The sequence below is a fragment of the Falco cherrug genome, chromosome Z, assembly GCF_023634085.1.
Source record: "Falco cherrug isolate bFalChe1 chromosome Z, bFalChe1.pri, whole genome shotgun sequence".
In the NCBI taxonomy this organism is placed as follows: Eukaryota; Metazoa; Chordata; class Aves; order Falconiformes; family Falconidae; genus Falco; species Falco cherrug.
In genome coordinates this window covers 40,123,832-40,150,203 of record NC_073720.1, presented here as the reverse complement: position 1 = coordinate 40,150,203, position 26,372 = coordinate 40,123,832, and the positions used below count along the sequence as shown (strand labels likewise).

The window sequence follows — 26,372 nt, the reverse complement described above, 5'->3', positions numbered from 1 at the left end:
AAAAAGATTGGTTATACTCACTGGTTCCTAACACATACGATCTATGCCAAACAGAACACTGAAAAAAGGCAACCTTTATGACAAAAGCACTAATTGATAACGATGATTTTCCAAAACTTAAGTAACTGGGAAACTAGAAATAATGAAACATTTGCAATTTAAGAAATTGAGTCATTAATTATTTCAATATGCTTAGCAATGCTTGAAAGATAAATGTCTTCAATTTATGGATATAAAAACTGGAGCAGAAATTTAAATGGCCTGCAAAATTGACCTAGGTAGTCAGTCACAACTATGCATTCATTTGTACCTTATTTTCAAATTAACAATATCAAACTCTCAAATGGTAGGAAGTAAAAGGAACAAGCTCAGTTGTTCAAGCACACAAGTTTAAACTGAACAAGACTAATAAGCAGGTACCTTTCAGGTGAATGAATGCTAATTGATGGGTTACAGACTACTTTGTATCGATCATGAATTTACCTAACAGGACACAGGACCCTAAAAGTGCTTTAAAGCACATTTACAAACTTTCAGTTCTTGGCTCTTCTCTGTTACACCTGCAGCATTTCGCGGCAAGGGAGATCATACCCATCTGTGTGTGCTCAAGGATAACTGTCTTCAAAATTTATACAGCACTACCATGTTATACACATAACTATCTCTTCCTGACAAGCCTTTCTGTCTGGGCTCTTTTTCCTACTCCTGTTGTTGATATATGAAAGGTTTCACAAAGCCCATGGTAGGGCAGATGATACTTTTCTGAATTCCAGTTGCACAGCAGAAATGGGATGTATCAGGAGAAAATTTGTTCTGTAGCTGGTAAGATCTGGAAGGACCCGCTTAATTGAATAAAATGGATTATACAAAGCCATTCATCTATCTTACTGAACTGATGCATACTGAGTTACTTCAGCAATCATTCCCTTGACGGGCTGCCAGTACAGCTATCAGGTCTATAACACAGGCACCTTCGCTTTCAGCTGGAGGAATGCCTAGTTCTAACGTATTGCAACATGCCAGGTAGTATAATATCCACATATATTATATAATAATTTTGTTCTTTTTTAACATGTCTAATCAGTATTTCTTTCCAAAAGGTTGTTCTTTTTTTGTAAATCATATGACAGTAAAGTGGACTCCTTTCTAGTTTAATAATAAATAAGGACTTAACTTTTTCAAGAGTGGGTTGTTGCACAGTGAACAGCCATTCTTTATATTTCTAGATGCTGAAGCCTGTTTGGGCAAATAGTCACAGGGAAGCAAGGGGGGCACAGCCAAACTGAAAGCTGCGCAAGAACTTGGGAACACACATTCAACCCAGTGCATCAGTAATGTTCTCTGCAGGAGCCAGGCAAATTCGTAACAGCTAATGGACAAAACATACAATATTCATATCTGGCAAGAGCTTAATGTACCCTTGAGCTTATATATACATGAACTGCACCCACACAGCATCCCATTTCCTGTGTGGGAGTTAAAATCTTGCATGGCACCTGAACCTGCCGACCAGATGGTGAAACTAATAATTTTGTTTGGGATTCAAGGGCTGTCAAAGTTTTAACACAACAGAGGGGTTGTAAGGATACTGATCCTTACTCCCTTTGCTCCGCCCTTAGGGACAGCCGAGGTTGCAAAGGACAATGCCTTGTTAATACTGCATTAACAGACAGATGACATCCTTCAGCTGGGCCTACGCGGAACTTCTGCTGGTCAGACTATGGAGGTTATGTTTTGGTATCACTGTACCTTACCTCTGTTTTTTGGTGAAGACAGATTTGGAGTTTTAAGGAGATAATTAAAGTGAATTTCTGTTAGTAATGCCCATAAAATTTGCTGAAAACAGAGGCCATGGCATCATCTGGGATGGTATTGGGATGAAGGCAAAAATGGCATCAGATGTGTATTAACTAATCAATCCAGCCAGTGAATGTTTTTTTTGATTCTTTAGGATTGTTTTATACCCTAGAATTTGTGACTTCACTATCTTAAGCCTATGTATTAATTGGCAAAAACCTCTTTCATTTTTTTTATCCACTAAGACCTCTGAATTTCAATAAATATAAATAAACATAGTGAATCACAATGTTAGGAGAAATATTTTCTTGCATTCATTTGAAATGTACACATCTTTTGCTGAAAACAACTGCTTGTTCTTTATACTGCAAACCCCTTCTATGCTTATGATAAGAGTTCATTTTACTTCATAAGAAGAAAATATAAGCAAAAATAAATCTCAGAGTTTTTTTCATGTAAATTACAATTTAAATCATCATGGATAAGCTTTACTGTTTTAAAGTTTATGAGAAGGGCAATGGTGTCAAGCATCATGATTTTTCTTCCATGCACAGATCTCAGGTTTTATGACTGACTCATGTTTGCTGTTACAGAGGCCATTTTCAGTTTGGTGTGCTTGGGATTACTCTTCTGCCATTACTTAACATGTTAACTAGTAAGTACAAGAGAATTCTTTTGTCATCACTTTCAAAGTACGCATTAAATTATGAATAAACACTTTTAAGGCCACTTTTGTCCATATTAAAGATTCATTTCTTTCAATCTTGTAGCAGAATATTCGGCCTTTTCAGTTTTTGTTTAGAATCTTAATGAGCATTTCTGCTGTTGCTGAATTCTTTTTCTATAGCTTCCAGAGGCAAATTTAAAATCTAAGTGTAAATCTAAGCTAAACCACTGCTTTGTTACTCTAAAATTCCATGTCTGGTGTATCTGTCAGCTGTATAAATGATCAGTTCTAATGGCAAATGATTTAATCCCTTCTTTATGGGAGTGGTGTATGGATAGAATGCAGGACTTCTGTTGTTATGTATCAGAAGAGCAGGGCAAGACAGGAAGCAAAAGTAGTTTCGAACCACAAAACCTATAGACTGACCTGACTGACATCAGCACAATGCCATGAAATGTTAAATTAAGTTCAAGTTGTCATGCCTATTTGATTCCTAAGCTAGCACAGAAGTAGTCAGCAAGGGTGCCATTTGATGACAACACTTGTTTCACTTTTTTTATCAAGTGGTTTCCTAAAAGGTAACTGCATCATCATCAGTCAAACAGCTAGACGCTTGCAAGTTAGACTCCAATGCCTTAGGGCAAAAGTCAAAGTTCCCGAGTGGTAAAATGACTACGGTGCTGCTCAAGCCCAGCTGTCTCATTAAAGTACATGGTGAATGATTGCAGAGAGTCTCAGTGAAAAAAATAGAAAGATCCATAATTGTTTTGTATTTCTTTAAAGAGAATCTCTTCAGAAAACATTTTGTGATCTGCAGTCTAATGTTGCTCCTTTGTCTCTCTTTGATGCATGCCGGTACTGGATGGCTATTTCACCCATGTTAAACAAGATTCTGCCACTGCAGACACTTCTTCGAGGTAAAGACTGATTCCCTCAAAGTGTGATCTTTATATAAAAAATAGGCCTGATATAATTCTCACTGAATCCAACAGAAAAACTCTCACTTAGACTGAAAATGGACTGGTTCTTTTTAAATTAATGTTCTTAACATTTTAAGGCATCATGCAAGTTCCACTAAATAGTGGAAGAACCTTCACTCATTTAAATGAGCTTTGGATAGCTGCTTTGTTGTTACTTCCTCTTTTTCTCCATGTAGGACGCCATCTTTTAAAGTCTGTAAATACTCTTTAAGTATTAATTTACTATAATAAAAACAATGTTTTCTGTCTTTTTCATGTTTTATGCAAGTTACAGGGTAACTTTTTTTTTTTTTCTCAAAAGCACTGATGGCTTTTCAGAGTCTTTTTACACAGTTTTGATAGAACTCAATATATCTTAAAAGCAGAAATATATCTTTTTATATGGCTGATTTCCAAACATCCTTAATAAAGTATAATTTTTTGAGGTTCTAAATATTATAAAGTCTTTCTAAGAAACTGTTTACGTACATTAGATTTCTACTGACATTCTTTCATGTATCTGTGCACCATAAGAAAGGTTAAGCTTTCAACACTGAAGTAAACTTCATTTTCCCTACAGCTGCAAATATCTGTTAACTTTTCATTGTGTATATTAAATGTATCATAGGAATGCATTCAGTTAGGAGGAATATATTTAACTCACTAAAGCTTTTTGAACAGCCATCTTCCACCTAACCTTGAAAAACCATGATCAAAGAAATTTCAGTTCTGTAAATAGCAGTCCTTTAAAAAAGTCTGATACAGAATCCAGGCACACCAATTAATAAGAACGTTACAGGGTTTTTTTGTGTGTGGAAAGGCACATAGTAAATTTTACAAATTGGGTTAGCAACATGCATCACAGCAAGATTGTCTTAACTGGTCCACTAATGACCAGATTCTATTCTGAAATTTTCCAGAATATTGCTCATAATTGGAAAGGAATCACTCACATTAGTTTGATAATTGCTCTCGAAGTTAGGGTAATAAATTGCCACTATACAGCTAGATGAAATCATTCCTGTTATTTCTTAAACTCCTAAAGAGCCAACTGATATAAGCAGATCACATTTTGTCTTTTTTTAATCCACTGATTTACTGCAAAAGCTCTTAATAAAGTTTACATATGTCCATATCCCTCTCAGATCTTTCTACAGTTGTCAGAATTGAAAATCTGCCATAAAAACATGTAAATGTGAACAGCATTTCAACATTAATGGGTGGAGCCACTTGTAAAGAAAATACGTGATTGACAGAGATCTAAAAACTAGGGTTGTTGCAGGATCATCTGTGGTTACATGAACGCTGAAAGAAAGGTGTCTTTAGTAATTGATCTTGTTAACCAATGTTACCTATTTTCAGCTATACGCTTCTATATAATTCGCTGCACCCTCAGCTAGACACATTATGGATTTAAGTAGCTTAGTGCAGTCCCACTGAAGACACTTTTAACAACTAAAAGGTATTAGCAAAATTCATGCTGTTTGAAAATTTCCTATGTGGCTGTGGCAATGAAACTAATGGCATAGCCAGTTTTATTTGCGACATGTCAAACTGCACTGCCTTTTCTGTTTTGTTCCACACCCATGTGTTCTGCTACAATTTCAGCATAATTTTCACTTTCACAGCTGATGATGCCACTGTTAATTGTCTGGTGGCAACTGATACATTATTATGTCACTGCATTTGTAGCTTGCAAATATAGATGTAAGGTATAGATAGATTTACTATCAAAACCGCTTGTATATTATGACAATCCAATTCTGTTCCTTTCAATAGAGGAAATAATTATATGTCAGTCTTATACGCACTAATCTGTTCCATTAGTTAACTACCAGTTTCCCAGTTACAAATCTGAGGTTATGGTTTCTACCATACACCTAATTCCTTGTAGCCTGATTCAGAAAAATGTACCAATTTTACTGTTAGCATAGACCAAGATAACACTTCTGTGTTTCCCTTCTTAATAATTTTCATGTGTTGGCATCCATTTCATGAAATAAAGTAAGGAAGAGGTGTTGAATTTTATGCCAAATTCTCCTCCTGGGTCTTCCCTTAATGCTGGTCAGCTTGTTAAATCTTGCAGTTTTACAGGGTTATTCTATTATCCAATAGGCACAATATTAACTTACCACAATTGTCAGCAAAAATCAGCTTATATGCTATAGTGATATTTCATATCCAGTAGCTAGAAAATAACTAACTAGCATATTTGATCATGTTTTCTCCTTTTTCTCTCTCTCCTCCTGCTGCTGTTGATGTTCCAGCTTCTCTGCTTGTTGGGTTTGAATGTATACAGTCTGAACAAGAACGTTTCTAAGGATTATTATACACCTGTTCCTTTTCTTATTTTTCAAGATAATTTAAATGCTCTTTTTCCCCCTCCTCTGCTGGCAAAACTGGTTGGTTGCTTTGACTGAGCAACCTCTTGGCTTTCACAGAAAGCTTTTGATTTGGTAAGTTTTATTTATTATGGGAAAGAATTTGTACCCAGTAAATTCAGAGACAGGAGTTTAATTCTTTCTATTAATAAACCCACAACAAATATTTAGGCAGCTCTTTGACTATAATCTACCCTAAAATAAGGTTTTGGGCTGGAAATATGACCATAGAACACCTTCATACTGTGTTCAGTGACAAACACACCGTAGCATAACAAAGCTTGTTATTTTGTTTCCATGAAAAAAAATGCAGAATTACTGGTTATGCAAACCTCCTTATTTGTGTTTTGGGTATAAGGAAGATGTTTTTCTCATTGGTGGTAACTAAGCAGAACATCTACTAAAGAGATAAACAGCATTTTTGCTATTAGCGGAATGACTTGATTTCTGGAGCTTTTACAGATTTGCTTAATTCATGAAGAATTTGGTTGTTCCCATGTTTTGAGTGGGGTTTAATGACTATGCCTAGATGGCAGATGCAGCTATCTTCCTGATTCTAGTACTGTCAAAATAAATTCAGAGTTCTTCCAGCAATAAATGTTTTGTCTGTATTCATCCCTAAGTTTTAACTTGTTACTTGGGTTTCTCATATTTTTAACCACCTTTTGTCTTCTTCTTTTATAAATTCTTCATGGTTTCATTCCTGACTGCACTCTGTGGTAAGATTTTTCTTTCCTTCATGTTAACTTCCAATTTAATCTCTACAGTTTCACTTCAAATATATTCCTTTGAACACATAGCATATACCCTGGAGCATCTCCTTTTATGGTACTGTGCCAGGGCACCAAAATCCCAACAAAGACCAGAAATCCTCTAGAGAAATTGCTATCAACAGCTTCTCTAAACCCTTCATCATTTCTTGGCTGCCCAAGACTACTTTTCTCTGAGCAGACGAGTTTATTGCTTTATAGCAATCTTCAAGGACATAACTCAAAAAGCTCTAGTGATTACTCTTTCTCAAAAAGACAGATTTAATGCAAAGTATCCATATGTGGTTAACAGCATGATGATTACTGTATCTCTGAAACCTTCTCAGTTTTGGTGGAAAGCATTCTGTTTTGTTCCCGCTCCTTGTGAGGATACCAAAAGCCTGGTTTGGTTCATATCACTGGGAAGTGTCATTTTACTCACACTCAAAAAATGTTATTTACGGAATTAAAGTCTCTGTCTAGCTAAGGCCTTGCAGATTCTTAGGTGATTGGTTATCAACTGAACATAAAGCACCCGTGATACCCTCAGAGAAATGACTTAACTTTCTATCTGTTTCCTGGTGCAACAGTATTTTCTGCTTTCTATCAAGCCATCCATCTGAGTGAACAGAACCATCCACTAAAGTAATCATTCCATCTCGAGCACCTACGTATCCACCTGAGGAAAATGTCTGGTTCTTGCTAGCATAGTACCTGAGCTCTTCATTGTCTCTAATCCATCCAGTATCACAACAGATCTGAGAGATATGTTGGGAAGAATTTAGCCACAGAAGATGGTACTGGGTTGCTGGGCAGGTTACTCTGCAGAGTACTCAGTGGTTCTGCTTCTGCCCAAAGCAGTGTCTTGACCACAATGTCCTAGGTACACACTCATCTTTCATTTTGAAAGTCCAGGTTCTGCAGCTTAGGTAGAGCCAAAGAGATTCTTCTTTTCATGTAATGCCACATGGAAGAAATACATGCTTGTGTTAGTACGGGTGCTGTAAACATCTCTCCAACTTAGTGGAGCAATGCCTTCAGATTAATATACTTTGGTATCACTCCATAGCATTGTATTATGATTAAATGATTTGCTCAAGGAAATCTGTGGTAGAATAGGATCTCCCAGTTCATAGCTTAGACACTTACTGGACCTCTTATTTTGTTGAAAGACGAACCAGTAGGTCTAATTGGTCTATCCTCCAGTACTAGTCTGGAGGAATATTAAAAGAAATTTGTGGAAGGTATCTGTGGCAGAATAGCAATTTCCAAGTTCCTAGCTTAGACACTGGATCTCTTATTTCATTGAAAGATGAAACAGTAAGTCTAACTGATCTATCCTCCAATATATGTCTGGAGGAATATCAGAAGAAATTTGGTATATTTAAAATGTGTCAGCCTTGCAGACACAATCAGCAATGGGCAATCATAGTTGAAACCTCAAATTATTCAGAAAAGCAGGATGGCTGGCCATTGGAAGAAAATCAAGTCAGCAGCACATTAGCAGGTCTTCAATCTTCCTAAAGGTAGCCCCTCTTATGCTGCACTCCAGCTTTTACAGTTAATTCTGTTCACCAATTCTTTGGCATGTGATACATAAAAACATATGTTATGGTCTTACACTAAATAATACTTTAAAATGAAGTTAAGAAAGAATATTGTTTATTCTTTGTGAATGCCTTTTTTGAGCTAGCAGCATTATTTATCTAAAAGAAAAATGTGGTTACCATGGCTTTATTGGAGTGGCCTCCTCCTTGGAACTCAATGGTTCCAAAAGCATCCGTCGGGCTGAGCTGTGTGTGCTTGCTGATGGACCACTTCTCCGACTGGATGTCATTGCGAGTAAGCCTGCTTTCATTTTTCTCATTCTGAATAATGGAGATGCTTGGAGTCAGTCCAACATGTTGACCTATTAGACGCCCACAGCAACACCTATGACATTAAACAAACAGAAAACTTGAGTCACGTGCATATAGACCGAAAGGGAAACCAACTCTCTTAAATAGCCAATAGATCTCAAAAAAAAAAAAAAATTTCAAATCTGCTGACCACTTCCCTGCTATCTGAAGCCTCTACTCGTGGAAGCAACATGGTACAGGTACAGACATTACCTTTTCTTTTAATGTTCTTGTTTACTTTGGACTCTCCTGTATTTCAATACAATCATGCTTTGTTCTAAATACGTCCAAAATGAAGTTAAAGAATATTTTCTACTGTCTTCAGATGACATCAGGGCAAATAATCAGCTTTTGCATGAACTAGTACATATTTTAAATTGGTAGTTCACCACAATTTTCTCTTTGTATTATATGTCATGCATCCAATCTAGGTAAATATTCAAGGTATTGAATATTGAACTAAGAAGATAAGGAAATTAAACAGAGATGCTGAGCCACTTTTGATTTATCTTTTTTTTGGATGATGAAAGTTTTGAAATGTAAACAAATAGTGCCCATAGGAATCCATCACTCCAGATGTAATTCAACAACCTTATGATCAAATAAATCTTTACAAACTATTTATATCTATACACATATGTATGCACACACATATATTTTCTTGTAATTTGCTTTCATTTTTTCATACAAGTAGCATGTAATTACCTATGGGGGTCTTTGGTGCTGGGTATGATATGAACACATTCTCTCTTGTAAAACGCTCTTTCTATCCATGATTTCTGTGCCTAAAAAAGAGAAAGGAAATGCCGTGAGCTCTGTTTGCTTATTAAACACGACTTAAAGTACAACTGAATAGGAACTTCAAACATAAAAGAAAACTTCACTGACTTTGCAGGAATGCAGTGCACATTTTGCGCAAAGCAAACATTTTCCATTAGAACTATGGTTCCCTTCTAGAGCTAAGCACCCAATACAAGCTCTTAAGATTGTTTTCATATTCAGTAGGCATATGACTTTGATGCTGTCATCTATATTCTCATAGCAGCAACCACTGAAGAATTAATCCAAATTGTAAAGCTTTCTGCACGACAGAAGAAAAACACACCTATTCATTAAAAGTACTTGAAAAAATCTATTTCCATTTAAGTGATACAATTAAGTCAGCTCTAATTAAAAAAAAACTAAAATAATCTCACAAAGTAGAAAATAAATGTCTTACAATAGAACTTACAACACTGTGATTCCAGAGCAGTTCTTTATACAAGTACCGAGAGCACTGTTTAGCATGGAACCAGAAAACACAGTTTCATACGTGGACAGCTTAATAAATATTTTTTTAAAAAAAAATCAGGAAGATAAGTTTCTGAAATAATGAAACAAGACACAAAAGACTTTGATACACTATGAGTCAGACAACCAGCTGGTGTAACCTCTAAAACGGGTTTTCATGTTTAAACCCAGAAATTTATGGTTTAAATAAATTTATTTATTTAAATAAATAAATAAACTTTTTATTTAGTGAACTTTTGAAAATTATTGTGAACTGTGGACATTTTTTGGAGTAAATGAATGTCACCAGTATAAACTATAAAGTACCATAGTAAGAATTTATAGGTACATTTGTTACTTATTACTCTCAGTACAGATAAAGTTATTCTTTTGCCTTTTTCACAGAATATAATCCCTTACTGGATCTAGTGGTCACTCATGTTACATAACAATATTTTATCTTTGTTCTGCCTTAATTTTTATTTGAAAAATCTGCTATACTTCATATTTTGTAGGAATGGCATACATCCTAATCTGACTTTTACAGTCAGGAAAAAGAAAAATCTGTTAACAGCATTAAATAGAACTGTATTTGATTGTTCTTCTTTACTGTAGCAAACAGAATGTTAATATGTTATAGATGTGGGGCAAGGTTTGTTTCATGTTTAAGCAAAAGACAATTAAATAGAAATTCTGAAAAATCTGAAAAAGTTTTACTTTACATGGGAGAGAGTACCTTGAAGTTCTAATTTATTGTAATTTACTTATAATGCTTACAAGCTTATGATGCAGGCAATAATCATCATCATCATCATCACCACAACACTGTATATTATACAGTCAAATCATCTTAGAAGTGTAGCGCATCATTAATTTCTCAGTTTAGTAGTCTTTGCATGCAAAGAAAATCTTCTTATAAACTTTCTAGAACTGTCAAGACATCCAGAGTGAATTTTATGAACTTCATTTGACCCTCTTACTGCAGAACTTTTGAAGCTAAACTACACAGAAAAATTATGGTTTTCTTTTTGTTGAGTGCTGTACAGAAAGAAATGAAGTTGCCATTATTGTTCAGGTATTGCAATGCTAACATTTGAATGACATAGTTTACTATATGTGCCACACATTATTGAAATTTCTCCTCTTTGAGTGCCAAGAGTACACAAGCTTTCTATATTGCCTTAAGAAGATATACACTGATAAGAAGCTGCAGATTAATGAACCCCATTTGTTGTGTACATATGCATATTCTGTAACCTTTTGACAAAAAAAGAACACTTATAGAATAATGTCAGTTTTATCTTTATGCTTGTTTGTTTTAACACTAAATACATGCCTGCAATATCCTTTAGAAAACGTGAAAAGTTTTTGTAAGCCTAATTTTCTTCCTGGCATTCAAAATCAGCTTCTAGTGCAGAACTTACACAGCATATGACTATAATTCAAGTCGACAAGAGTCCCTAAAAATACCTTTATTAAATGTCATAAATTATGCATATTTTCCTGCAAACAATTTACCCTGGTGAATTTACTTACTATGTAGACCTAATGTATCTTTTCTAAAGATGACCACTAATTACAGAAAGGTGCCATAACAGGTACTTCACTGAAAACCTTTTTCCTTAGGTATACAAGCAGGCTTTAAAAAAACATTAAATGAACACTTAAAATGTTTTCCTACTCTTTTTCATACTGTCTTTTAAGTAGAAAAGAAACCCAGCTATGTTAAATATAGTAATAATTTGCATTTGAATTTTCGTTATACTTCTTTGATTGTAATATTGCAAAAATAATAGTCTGATTTAAAAAGTCTTTTATTCACATCAGGAAAAAAAGACTTTCCAGCTTTTAGATCTCAAACAATAGATTACCCTACCTGACAGAGTCATAATGCCAAAATACACGACTTAGTAATTTCATAATTCCTTGTCCTTCCAAACTAAAAAGAAAGCATCTGGTTTCACTGTCCCATGCCAGTTATCCTGCTGTGACAGAGATGGTTTGCAATGAAATACAAGGTTCAGTGATATAATAAATTATGTTACCTGCTGTAAAGTCTTCATAACAAAACTGGAATAACTTGAGGAAATCAACACATCAATAACAAAACAGTTTGCACTGAACTCTTATTTACAATGTGACTTAATAAAGTATGTAAAATACTTTTATTTTACAAAGTATTTTGAAGAATAGTATAGCAAGAACCTTACCTTCTCTTTCTCTTAGTTCATGAACACTCCTTCAGTGTTAATTTAGAAGACAGTTTAAAGTCCACAGTGAATTCCTAAAGTACATGCCATACTTACACTTTGCTTTAGTTTACTCACAGCTTAGATTTCTAGGTTTAGTCTCTTTATTAACTTAGCTGCAAAATCCCACCAAGAATCTTTTTTCTCCCTCTTCTTTACCTGAGCATCAAACTTGGTGGTTTAAGTCTGTCCTGGAGCAAACTCTGCTGTCCACGTTTCCCTGCTGCCGGTGATCACTAATAATACATCTGCGACCGCCCCCCCGAACAAGTTGCTCAGTCCGTCCACAACGCAGAGATGTGAGAGGGAGCGAAGCCCTTGCACCCATTAGCTGCTTGGAATGTGCTGCTGTAGGATTAGCCTCATTAAGGGTTTGGTGGACACTCACCCGCAGCCTCATAACACCGCTTGGTTTGAACGCCTAATATGACGCCAGAAGAAAAACAAATCCCCTGTGAGCATGGATTTAACTGGCGCAAGACTTGACAGGCCTTTTTTTCCTCCTCTTCTTTCCCCCTTAGAGAGCAAGCTTGTGAAAGTGTGATAAGGTGCTCTGAGTTCTTAAGTTCAACCCAGGAAAACAAATCCTTCAAAAGAAACAGTGTGCTAAGCTGGAAAGAACCTGAGCACATAAGAGATTGCTAATCTCCGAAGAATGAAACCAGTGTGTTTATTGGGTAACTGTGAGAAAGCTATACACAGCTGAAATATATTGCAAGTAATCAACAACGGCATTTTTCCAAAGAAGCTGGGGTTTGTCACTGTTTCTCACCACAGTTTCTGTACTGTAGTGAATGTAACTTTTCAGAAAGTCATAAACATAAACCTTTGTCTTCCAGAGACAAGCAACTACATTGTTTTCAGCTTTATTAAAAGTTAGTAACTTAAACCGCAACTTCAATGTTCAGAAATTTGCGGACAAGTACTTTACTGTACCCTCTTGACATCAGCACTGAAGAACAACCTTTTCATATGAACACACTTAGATTTTTTTAGGACATAGCAATTATATGTGTTCAACTACTTACTCCAAGAGTCTTCCAAATATAAAATATTTTTACTCTTCCCTCCTCACCCCCCAAAGTTTGGAGGAATCCCTCTCTACTCCTGAATACACAAGCACTTAACTACTCTGTACGTACATTAGCTCTGATGGGCCCAGTATGTTCAAGGCTGAGCATATCCATCAACTTTTAAAATTCTTATACCATCACATATGTTGAGAAACTTTTGCTAGGCTGGCTAAGTCATGAGATACTTTTTTTTCTCGTTTCCCTGAGTTTTATGTACATGTATTTTTGTATGTAATGTACATATGAAGTATGTACATATACGCACTCTGTATGCATACATATATACATCTTGTTCCAGCGGAGGTACAACCTGTGAGATTTTTCTAGCACACAGTTCACAGCAACAGAAACCTGTGCACATCTTGTGAGATTTCTTTAGCACAGGATCACACCAAAGATGGTTTGTGGAAAACAGCAAAGGTAGAGAAAGTTGCAGCATCAAGAGAGCAGCTAGTAGACAGCTCAGTGATGTAAAGAATACAACTAGGGAGTACGCAGGAAAAGACTGCATTTTAACACAAGGGAATTTGGTTTGGTTGAGAGGGCAGAAAGAGTGAAGGGAGCAAAGAAAAGATTTCGTATGATTGAGGTAACTGAGTAAAAATCGACATCTGACTTCGAAGTGAAACTTCAGTACTTGGACTTGACCAGATTCTGGAGATTGTTCCTGGTTTCAGGTTTCAGCTTGCAATGTAACCTGCGGCAGAAGGCACATCAACGCAAGCAACAATGGTTGTACTTGTTCGGATATGTCACCTGGTGGCACTGTGAAGGGTATTTTATAGAAATGGGCTTGAGTAAAGTTGGCATATGCCACTGATGCTACAGGAAATTACAACTATCTTTGCCATAGTTCATTTAAAGATGTGGTAATGTTATGACTGTCTGGCAATGAAACTACCAGTGCCATAGACATTCCTATATTTTGAGGAGTAATAAAGAGCCAATAAGCAGAGACGGTTGGTTTTTTCCAATATGGTGCAAGTGCAAAATAGTGCTTTCAGAGAGGTGGATGTTGCACACTTACTGTTACAAACATATATATTATTTAAATTTTCAACCCAGCTCACTGTTAATGAACTCTCAAACAGCAAGTAGCAATGAGCTCAGTACTGATACCTCACGAAAGAGGACAGTAAATATTATAAATTATTCAAGAACAGAAAATTTTCAGAAAGACGAAATCTGGCAGATTTTAACATGTCATGTATCTGGGATGCTTATCTGCTAACCTCTGAACTAACATTATTTTTAAAAAAGCACCAAGACTGTGACAATTTTAGAAACCTGCAATTTCAGCAGAGCAGAACTGGAGGCAGTTCTAACTCCCTGCTTCCCAACTTTCTTTGTTTATCTCCAGCAAGTAACCAGGTTATAAGACAGGTTTCATTTAGGCAAGAAAGGTGTTGTTAAAAGCCTTTCTTTACCTTGCTGCAGGGCAGAGCAGCTGGACAGGCAATGGAGTATTACCGAAGCAAATTACAGACAAGGATTTGCAGGAGCATCTGGTGACTGAACTGCATCAGTGCTATTGCAAGCTGATGCGATTAATGTTCCTTAATCAAATGGGCACTTTTGCAAATCCCACTGTCTCTTAGTAAAGACTCTCTATCAGTAAACTTCTATAGCTAGATTAGTACAAAGGATGACAATGCTGCAATATAACCTTATTACTATGTGTGCTCAAGCCAAATTTCTACCCCTCCTTTCAGCATTGCCCAATTATAAGCTTTATAAGCACTTTTATGTCTTGCTTGAAGCATTAGGAATTGACCTCTCTGGACATTAAGATAGGAATCATTAGAGTGTTACAAAATGTTTCATTTTCTAACGGACGTTTATTACTACTAGCATCTTAGGGGCTGGCCATCAGGCCTTTACCCAGTAAAGCTGTACTTCTGTATGTTTTGTTCTTCTTCTAACTGATTCCCCAAACACTTTATCATCACAGTTGTTCTGAGAACAATCTTGAAATGCCTTGAAAATCAAGCTGTATTCAGTATAGAGTAGGAGGAGGGCACAGAATGCAGTCATTTTCATTTATTACCACAGTATATTACAGAATTTATCTGTTAGCATTGTTTACCAGATCTAACTCTACACTGTGCTTAGAAGAAATAAAGTAATTTTAAAATAATTGGGAACTTTTTGCTCAATAGGTCATGATTTAAGCATTATATCTGAAATTTTTCTTACTGCAGGGTAACAAAAATGAAAATTATATGTCTCTGTTAATGCTGCTATGCAAATCTGTGTTTATGCTTTATGTATTTTCAAAACATTATATAGGCCAAGCATATGTGACCAGTCATTATTACCCATGCTATTGATAAACTAACTGGAAAGACTGACATTTCAAAAAGAACCAGGGAGAATGATTAGATGCCAGAACTAGTGTAGACAACCATGCCCCTACAGACCTCTCCAAGATCAGCAGAAGTGCAAGGGAAAAATTTTAAAGAAAAGCTTATTAAAATGAAAGATACTTTCAAAATATTCCCCTGTTTCCTTCTTATGGGTACTGGCCTACGAGGGGAAGAATTCAGCCTATTGACTTCATTCATGATGATTCTTTAGAGAAGTATTGATGATTTCACCAAATCTGCTGTGAGGTTAAAGTTTAAGTAAGTAAAGAAACTTTTTCTAGCAAGAAAGCCCTATTTGATCAGGTGATGGGTTCATCTAGCCCACTACCTTGTCTCTACAAGTGCTATAAATAGGTGCTAGAGAAAAGGAAAAACATGTCAAATGTATGTAATGCTTTTTCCTAATAGTTTCTCAGCCAGCAACTATTTTCTATTCATGGAATTCCTCCATTATTGTGATATCTATGTGTTCTGTAACACTCCATGGCCTTTCCTCCACAAACCTGCCTGCTGATTTCATGCAAACTGTCAGCACCCTTAACACCCTTCTCCCTGCTGCAGGGGGAATCAGTTCCTTCTGTTTGTTTTGAAGGTGACCCCTCGTATTTTCCCATGACGTTTATTACTGAGAAAGGCAGTGAAGAGTCAACTACGTCAACTACCATCCCTCTTCTTCATCCCAGTCATGGTTTTCAAGATTCTTAACTTTTTTCCTCCAGATTAACACTTTACCAAGTAATTTCTCATGTAGAAACCACTTGCTACCTTTTAACACCCTTGCTGCCCTTCTTCAAACCTTTGCCCCTTAATTTGAGCCTTCCTTCTGGGAGGAACCAGAACTGTGCACCAAATGTGACCTACAGGTTGGTATTGTGGCAAGCAGACATTCACTGTTTTGATATCTGTTCCTTTCCTAAGAATTCCTGCAAAAGATTATTTGGTTGTCTTCACCACACTGCTGAGCACTGTGGTAGCACTTTCACAGAAGTATGTAGCATAAACCCAGTATTTCACTCCAGTTTAGTAAAGAATTTATAATAATAATTGTAAAGAACTGCTATAAAAATCAAGTTGTTTTAATAAAAATTTGACAGAACAGCAATATACCTATAAGAAGTTCTAATTTATGTCAGATGTAGCTTAACAAATCGTAATGAAATATGATACCACAGAAATTTATAGGTGCACTATGTAACTGGGAAGTACAATAGACAGGAATTATTTTTCTGCCATTCAGGGCTGGCAGACTGTCTTTTAAACCAGTAAACCTGGTTTAGGCTTCTAAAAAAGTGTAACATTATTTGTAACTCCTCAAATTAAGGAAAGGAAAGAAAATAACCTTCACATTAAGACAGATCTCAATGCTGTCTAATAAAAAATCGTGAGGTTAAAATGCACATGTAGGAGTTTTGCACTGAATCTAATTTTGGTCTGAACTACTTGATTTCTAAATTGCTCATTCTACCCCACAAATGTATGACAGCTATCACATTGTCTGCTCTTTCATTAGAGTGAGGTGGTTTTGCTAGCCACTGTGTGGGTGCTGAGCTGATGAAGCAATTAAAGTTAAATTGTACCTAATTGTATGAAGGGCCTGAAGGAACCGGGATTCCAGATACTGGCCCAAGTTTAAACATTCGAATGGACCAGTTTTATGCCACTGTTCACATTGCATCTCATCTTTCAGCTGTGCAATTATTCACAAGTCCCTTTTGAGTCCCCTGCATAATGTAGCCCCACAGGCATCCTTTGCTAGAATGCCTTGGTTGAAGTCCTGGTTTTCCGACCTTCTAGCCTTCCTCCAGACACCATTCGGGAAATGGAACAAGAGAAGGGCCCATTATAAGAGATGACACAACAGGGCTGATCAGCCCTTTCGTCTTCCTCCTCTTCTGCCGAGCCAAACTCATAATTTTCTCAGGTGCAAAAGAAGAGAAGCTTCCCTTAGTTGAGAAGGGGAAAAACTCAGTCTGCCCACTAAAACACCCAGAAGACAAAACACTGGAAGATGTTTCTCGTGGGTAGGGCAACACCTTTTCCCCTGTCTATACCCCTCTGTGCTTCTTCACCATCTCTTCCCTTTTCTCCTGGAGCTCCTTGCATCTAGGTGTCTCCTATAGGCCATCCTGTTTGAGACCACTTTCACTCATCAAACCAGGGGCAAGCATGCTGCTGCCTCCTCTGCATTGTCCTGTTGACAACTCCTCCCTTCTGTTTTGCTTGGCACAGCACGAGGGAGTAACAGTTGGGCTCCCGGCAGGGAGAATGAGCCACCCCAGCTCCATGCACAAACACTGCCACCAAACAGACAGGACAAGTCCAAGGAGAAGCATCTCTCACCCTGGCAGCACAGTCTGGTGTAACTGTGATGCTTCTTAGGTTTTCTGTGTCATAAAGGGAAATTCTTGATTCTGGGGGTTTTTTTGGCATTTTGGAACTAGGTGGTTTTGAATTACATCAGCCCTTGTTATTCAGACCTGATAATGTCAGCTGTCTGATACAGAATAAACTAACAGCACTGTGCTTTCTTCTGCTGATAATCATACTGTCCGAGTTGCATATATTGGAATGAAACATGTTATGATTTCTGATTACGTCACATCATTAAGCTGACAGGGTCATGTGGATTCTGCATTATTAGCTTAGAAAAAATGGAACATGTTTCAAGTCACATAGAAAGACTTCACAACATAGTCTAAATCCTATTGTCTCTTTGGACTAATAATTTTAAGTGGACTTCAGCTGCAACTAAGAGAGATCTGGAAGCAGGTACTCTTTCTGTCAAGTATTCATAGCTTTATCTTTTTACAGGCACAGAGAATATTGTAAACTTACCTATTTGTATATAGCCCAATCTGATACACCAACAGCTCATATGAAGCAGGGATAAAATTTTATGGAAATATTTCAGGTTGATACTTAAGTTTTTCATTCTCCAAAGGAAATTATTTATATGGTCTGTATTTTGAAGAGAAAACAAAGCCAGACCTGCAAGTTTCCTATGAGATATGCTGGATGAATATGACATTTTTTGAGATATTCAAGGTTGTTAGACGTAAACTGGGACTGCCTGTCCAAGTTTCTCAGCTTTGTCTTAAAGTACAACAGTGTAAAGTTGTGGACCTTCATTGCAGAAGTAGCAGGACAGAAATTTCTACATGGAAAGAAACTACAAAAGATGCGTTTCAGAAAATGGAAGGGCAGATCAGACAGTTAAATATTTAACACATTAAAAAATAATTAGAAACTGGTAAGATACAAAATTACATTAAAATTCCAAAGCATAAATTGAAAGAAACATGTTCATAGTAGATGATTTCCCCAAACAGGCACACCTTTTCTCCCCCTTTTTTCACTAGTAATCCAAGTTCCATGCCTTTTCTATCCAAATATCTGTTAACAGCTTTATAAAGAGATGATTTATGAACATTGTCTTAATTTATTATATAAGATTGCAAACTGCTCCTAAGTCAAGTGGTCAATATTGGGACGGAGAATATGGGACCAGTAATTATAAGCGACTGGTTCACAAGACTGGGCATAGTAATATTCTAAAGATAGCACAGAAGACTTGCATCAATCGCTTTCACTATGAATCAAAAAAGGGCCAAAATTTTGAAGAGCCACAAAACTTATTAGCGTGACTTATTTTTATGGGAAATGTGGCATGATGAACCTGTCAACGTGAAAGCAATTTTGCGGTTTCTTCACCTTTTATGTGAAGCCCTGGTTGAAAAAAAAAAAAAAAAAAGTTAAGACTTTAAGTATATGAATGGACACCAAAACCAGGTGTGAGAAAGAGACTGAAAGCACGCTGCTTGAATCATGTTAAGGCTCCAAAGCTCTAATGCACAGCAGACGTTCCCAGAGGGCTGAAATGACTACAACACTCAGCATGGCCTTTCTGAGAAACCATTATCATGGCACAGCAATCACCAACACACCGTGGTTTACTCTTAATTCACTAAACTCTGTCACTAACTTAACCCTGCTCTAGTCTGGAGAACAATATGGCAGAACCTATGGAATAGATCTTTAGAGCACAGCTGCAAGGCATGTCCTTCACCGTGATGAAGTATTACCAACAGAGGTTATTCACTTTTTAAAAGATTTTCCTGGATATCATGCAGAATCCTGAACAGACAGAGAACAGATGATTCCTCCACGCTCCAGGCATGGAAATCCACAATCAGCACTGGTATTGGAAGCCATCTAACCACACCAAAACATGGGAGTAAAACATGGGTTCCAGGCTGTAAACGCATCATGCCAGGTGGAAGACTCATCCCCCAGATTTTGGTAAAACTTCAGCCAGGATCTCTAAGCTATTCTTGTAACCGTCTTTATGTCAGATTCATCTGTGTGTGCAGGCTGTGCTGGAAGGCAGGAGGGGTATCGTCCTGGACCACTCTCACCAATTTATTGTCCACAACATAGGTCCTAAGGTGCACAGGTCCTATATGTATGTAGGTATTTCATTTTATGTCCTATAACCTGCATTTCTTACTTTTTCCTCCCCAGTATTCTGCACACTTGATTTTATTAATTTCTGTTTTAGTTTTATGTTGCACCCCATATATTTCGGTTCTGATAGGCAACTTGTGGCACTGACAACAGTGCTTTCAACATTAGCTTGTTTATGTAAGTTGTTCTGAAGAGATGGTGGACATATTCTCCATGAAGTTACAACAATATTGCTTTATCTAATTTGCCATCCAAATACCATTGAAGAACAGCTCCGGTATTTTTTTTGTTTGAGACGACATTTTTTATTATGTGATCTGTTGTGACCTTTGATTTCAGTGATATGTTGAACTGAAACCAAATGTACTACTTTAACTAACTCTTAAATAGAAGGAAGAATTTAATAAATTATGCCAGTGACATACCATTTGAAACCAAATTGAGTAAAAATGCTAGCAAGCCTTGATACTTATGTCAAATAGAGCTAAGGAAAACATTTCCCAGCAGATTAGGTCAAAATGTATACTTTGACTCACAGTTGCCTTTCGCCAAACCTGAAAGTGCAAATAAAGACAAGCTTTTCCGCTTGAGAGCTTAATCCAAGTCACAGCTGTTACTCTGACATTTGCACCAAGTGAGAATGGGAAATATTCAACATATAATATACTGAAAAAGGCAAATGCTTTCTTTTTACTTTTGTTGCTTGTACCTGCCCATGTCTGGCCAGAATAAAGAGGTAAGATGCAGTTCTTAGAAGAAGCCTGAAGCACCAGAGGTGGGTAGGGGAAGAGAGAGCAGCCCTCTGGCCTCTGCAGTGACTCCTGCGGCCAGGAGCATGGCAGCGCTCTCCCCCCAGATCACACTTTGCACAGGCTTGGGTCCTTCCACACCACTGCATATCTCCCCTCCCAGTGCAGACCTTTCTTCCTCCCTTGTCTGACACAATGCAATGGAAAATCACAGAGAAAAGTCCTGTGTGCTACCAGGCAGATCTTCTCCCATGCAAGCCCTTACTGTTTTTTGTTGTTGAGGAGGGTGGAAGGCAGAAAAACCTTTTAGTTGTTAAAAACATCTTGTGGCTAGTTGCTTCAGCAAACTGATAGTAAATCCAAAGCATGGCTCTTATAAACCTGTTTCTGAGAATGGGAAGTTGCTCCCTGCAGTAACACATTTCTTTTAGAAACACTTCTATGAAGTTTGTCATTATAGTATTTTATTTCCTAGAGATTCTGGCATTATAGTATTTCATCATTATTATAATCTAGGCTTAGCTGTATAGTTACCATTTTTTTCCCTGTTAAGTACCCAGAAATTGTTCACATTTGATTTTCCTGAAAAATAATGCCCACGTTTCAATTGTCCACCTAATCCTATGTTTCAGAACAGGAAAAAACCCCACACAACTATAGTATAACCTAATGATTAAATTCCTGAATTAATCAGGTGTATAGTAATACCTTACAGATACTTTTTCCTTATAAAAATATGGTTTTACTGTAATACCTACAGCATATCTGCATAACTATGAGTGAAGAAGCTGAAAAAATCTAGAGAATATGAGCATTTATGAAGCCATGGGAGTGAATGATCAATTTGAAACACTCAGATAAACACTGATTCAGATATTGTGAACAACACAAGAAAATTTTTATGCACTTTGCTTATGCTTTCCCCCCATGGGGGAAGCATGTGTAATTGTGTAATGATGCAAGCAGCATATTCAAAATGTCATAGTTCAGCAAATCTGCAACAGTAAGACAGTCCTTCATAGAATGATGAACATTTCACATGTCTGGTTTTTAGCTGTATTTCTTCACCAAATGTTTATAGCATTATGTAATTCAATATTTTTTTAAAAAAAGGTTCACATCAAATATTATTTTGTGACCTATATTGCTACATCAACACAAAAATCAGTCATGCAAAACCTAGCAATGTATTTTATAGATTTCTGATTGTATTTAGCCCACAAGAATTCCATGTCATTCATGTATCTGTCAGGGTCAAGAGACAAGGCATTGATTTTTTTATGCCAAGGAATTTTCACTAACTTTTTAGTATTTTGGACTCAAAATCATGACTAGACTTGAGAACTTGAAGACCTTTGTCACACTACAATATTTTTTATCCAGGTTGTAAGCTCCAGTGTTGATCGCTGCTCCTTTACTCCCCTTGGCAATGAAACATTGCTTTCTCCTTCTTTCTGTCAACATTCTATACTGATTCAAGTTCAATTAAAAAAATACCACTGTGACTAGTGCTATCAGTTCCACACCCCCCCCCCCCCCCCCCCCGGGCTTTCCAATGAAAATGGTCAGACTAATCTAGGAGCCCTACAATATTCCAGAAAAGGGAAAACTAAAACTTCACACAGATAACACTAAAAAGTGCATAATTCTACCACTTACATTTTGAGCCTAATTGAAGATAAGTGCATGATGCAATATATTTTTTGTCATATATTTCCATGTGTGCAGTAATTATTTCTCTTTTTCCCTGTGGACTGTGAAATTTCACAGGCTGTTACTCAGCATGCGCTCTTAACTGGCAAAGAAAGTTGAATATAATGCGTTTTATTCAATGCAATTGTTGTTCCAACTGTTCTGTGATTCAACTATGACAGTACAAGCACACACAGTTTTCCAAGATGTATATAATAAAAGTCTGAGCACTTTTTTTCTTTCTGCACACATGAATCCGTTATTCATGTTTTCTCCCTGATGTTTGGTGCTAACCATGTGGCTTAAATGGGAATAAACACCTAGTATTCTTTAAACAAACAAACATCAAATATGATGTTATAAAGTTTCATGACTTTTCTTGAGAGTCAAAGTACAAGGAAAAGAATAGCTTTGAGATAGAATTGGTTATTAAATCACAAATTAAGAAAAGAAGACAATCACAGGAAATATAAATCAAGTAGGTGTTTCTAGTGTTTTTTGTTAGATCTGAACAGAGGGTCTTACTTTAGAAGGGCAGTTGAAAAAGATCAGCTAGTATCTTAGTCTCAGGAAGTTTGAAACTTGGTTCAATCTGCTGAATTCCTCAAGCAAAATACATGACACAAAAACTCAAGCAGGATTTTAATTTTAAATTCTTGTAAAATAAATAACTTTAAAGGTGATCTGTATAAGAATTTAATCATATCAACCACGATGTGTATCCACACATACTGATGACCTACATAATCTAGAAAAGCATATTTCACTGGATTTTCCATCCTATTTTAATTTATGGATTTAGCTTTGCTTCATATTTGAAAGTTTTACTGAAAGACCTTCTTTCAGCCCGTTCTGGCTTTGACTTAACAGGACTATTAAGCCAGCCCTACAGTTTCATTTTTAATCCTTGAATTAACAGTAGGATTACAATTTTATAGTGAACCTGGGTGGGCCTCATTAAATCTCAAATCCTTTTAAATTCTTCTATGTGGGCAACCCCCACTGTCATGACTTTGGAAAATTTGAAGGACTTGAGCCTAGCAATGAGGAAAACAAAGCCCCATGCTTTCACATTGCTACCATACCTCCTTGTGCTTTTAGCCACAACAGTCAGCTGATCCTGGGTACTAGTTTCAGGTACCAGCTGCCAGAAATGGTCTCAACAGGAAAATTGCACTGCTGTTGCATGGTTCCCTACATGCAACAATTCTTGCAACTGTATACATACATGTATGGGCATAATACATACCTGGAGTGGGGGATCTCCATTACACTAATCTGGAAATAAACAGCAAACATGAATACACTAGATGAAGCCTTGGAAAGAGACTGACTCATGGGCAAAACGTTGTAGATATTCATCACTCAGTAACACCACTCTCTGGGATTGAGCTCCGTATCTCTTTCTCCTCCAAAATTTGAAATGTATATTTTGATAAAGGCTGTTGATGGATGATAACCACCTACAGCGGATTAAGCTTACAACTTTTGTGCAACTGCAGGAAAAAGCCTGCCAAGACACTGTGAAGGCATTTGCACACAAAGACGGGAAGAAGAGAGTGTCTCTATGTTTTGGTAGATCTTGCCCTCTGTTTTTTCCTTCAGCAGCTAATGAAATATTTTTATGTGAATAGACACATTTTGTGAAACGACCTTCTATGAAGTACTGAAATACTTTCTATAGGCTCCCCCATAAAGGCTAAATGACTTCCTTAAACCACTGGACCTCAGTTGCAAGCTATAGGCTCAAGGAAATAAGCATTGCCATGACTTGTCCTATCAGTTGGTCAGTCAGGGTAGTCACAGCTCACTCTTTTTACCTGGAAAGGTCTACAAGAGAAAGCGGAGTTGTGATGTAAGACAGCTTAGACCAAGCAGTATAAAACACTAACACCACTGGTATGGGAGTACAATTTCCACCTTGTCACCCCACAAAGACCAAGGTGGAATTCAGTGTTGCTGAGGGAGGGGTCAGACAGGACTGCCGACTGGCAGTCTGTTCTTCCACTGATCACCAAGCTGGAATTTGAGTCCCTAGACACGAAGTGATTGATGTGAATATTTCTAATAAGCAATTAAACTGGTTTGTTTTGGTTTGTTTGGTTGGTTTGGGGTTTTTTTTCAGTTTTACCTGCTATGAGACTTGCACTAAGATCTGCAGTGACAGACATCAGAACACAACCATGTCTGAAGACCCTTATTCCTTGTGCTGAAACTACTTTGGAAAGCTAGGTGGTATGGGCCTTTCATTAAATTAATACCAATCCAATATTATCTGTTAAAAAACAATACAGTGATATTATTAATCATCTTGAACTCCACAAGGTTATTCAATTCTACACACACACACAAATGTACATATGACTGAGGATAAAAAACGCTGCTGCTCTCCAGCCCTGTATGTTGAGTGCAGCTTGCAATGTTCCAAAGGATACTGGAAGGAATTAAACACAGAAATTGCGGCTAATTAGAGCTTCTGAGTTTAGTGAACACTCATAGTACAGAGATGGAAAAAACCCAGTTGAGAAGCTTAGTCTTACTATTTGCAAAGTTGTATGACGGCAGTCAATACAGGGAAGACACGTAAGCAGCTTTACTTTCTTGTTTTGACTTGACATTGAAATAAGGATTTTAATGTAATGTTTTTAGAATATGCAGTTTTTAATATGCTGGATATTAAAATCTAGTGATGGGGGAAAATAAACCCAAACACCTTTTACTTAAAAAAGGCTTGAGCAATTTTTCTGTTTTTGTTGGGTTTAAACTCCTGGAATTTGATTACGCAGCACATTCCAGCTATCTGCCCCAGCAGGCCCCTCTGTCAGGACTTGCTGATTACTACTTATGCATTGTTTCAATGTGAGCCCTTGAAGAATTTCATTTAATACAGATTAGTACCTTTATTAAACTATGGTTAATTGAAGCCTCTGAGCTCTGCTAAATATTGTTCAGTGAAGTGGATTAGTTATTTTAATTTGTTCTCTCTCACACAAAAAAAACCCCACTGAATGAATTTTCCACTGGACTACTGAGGGTGACATTACTATAGGACTTTTAGCTTACGTGTTTTAAACTGGCAGTTTTCTGACTTACAGAGGTGTCCATAGTTCAGCAAACGTAGAAACTATGGTGACCCCAACAGCACTCTCTTGGACTGGTTTAATTTTTAAAAAGAATAAATTAAGGCCACCATCAAGAATGTCTTACAAAATGTATGTCTAAAATCTGACACTGGTCTCTGATCAGAAAAGAAAAAACCAGAAAAAAACATGTGCTAGAACATCTTTAATTCTTATTTTGAATTTAATTATTTTCCGAACTGCTTCTGTAAATAGTTTTCTATCTGACAACTTTATTCTTGGTTGAACAGCAATATTAAGAAAGGTTACAAAAACTTGAATAATCCTGTACCCACTGCAGTCAGTGACTCATTGAAGACTAATATATTAAAAGATTATTTAGAAAATCTTAGATATTAAATGAAGACGTCTGCCCCATTATTTTTCACTGTTGACTTATTAGGGAATGATAATTTAAAATTAAATTAAAAATAATAGGTCATGTGAATTCTAATATAATGTTTATTTTAGTCTGTGACTGATATACACTGGAAATTCTTTGTTTAAATAAAAACCCTAATTCTTAGTAAGACCTGGAAAAGAGGATTAAAAGAAAGAAAATAACCGAACGGAAGCAACTGTATCTAAAACACTTGGAAAAATACCTCTGCTTCTATGAGAGAGCTGTGATAACAAAATGGCTCCTGTTTTTCCCCAGAAGAGGAATTCTGGCTAAACTAAAAGGGACAGTGAGGAAAGGCTCAGTTCAGAGTCATACAGGGATACTACTGATTGCTCTTTTAACACAGAGCTCTAGCTAGCTTTGCAAACTGGTTAGAGTGGAATAAAGTTGCTGTGGTGGCTGCATGCAATAGTCTGTATAACCACACTGGCTGCAGCACAGTAGGATTCTGGTTAGGGTGAAAGCTGTTCATTACCAACTGAGAGAAAAAAATGAGTAAGTACACTTGATTTATTACTACTGCTGTTAAACTATGCT

At 36.8% G+C, this 26,372-nt stretch overlaps 1 protein-coding gene across 1 annotated transcript in view; it reads right to left on the bottom strand.

The window, feature by feature from the left end:
- TRPM3 (transient receptor potential cation channel subfamily M member 3) overlaps positions 1-26,372 on the bottom strand; it is a 286,239-nt gene that overhangs the window by 138,965 nt on the left and 120,902 nt on the right. Inside the window, exons 2-3 of the mRNA XM_027800386.2 lie at positions 9,157-9,236; positions 8,281-8,485 (exon numbers count right to left, since the gene is read on the bottom strand). Coding sequence (XP_027656187.2) covers positions 8,281-8,485; positions 9,157-9,236 — 285 coding nt within the window. The remainder of the gene's footprint in view (positions 1-8,280; positions 8,486-9,156; positions 9,237-26,372) is intronic.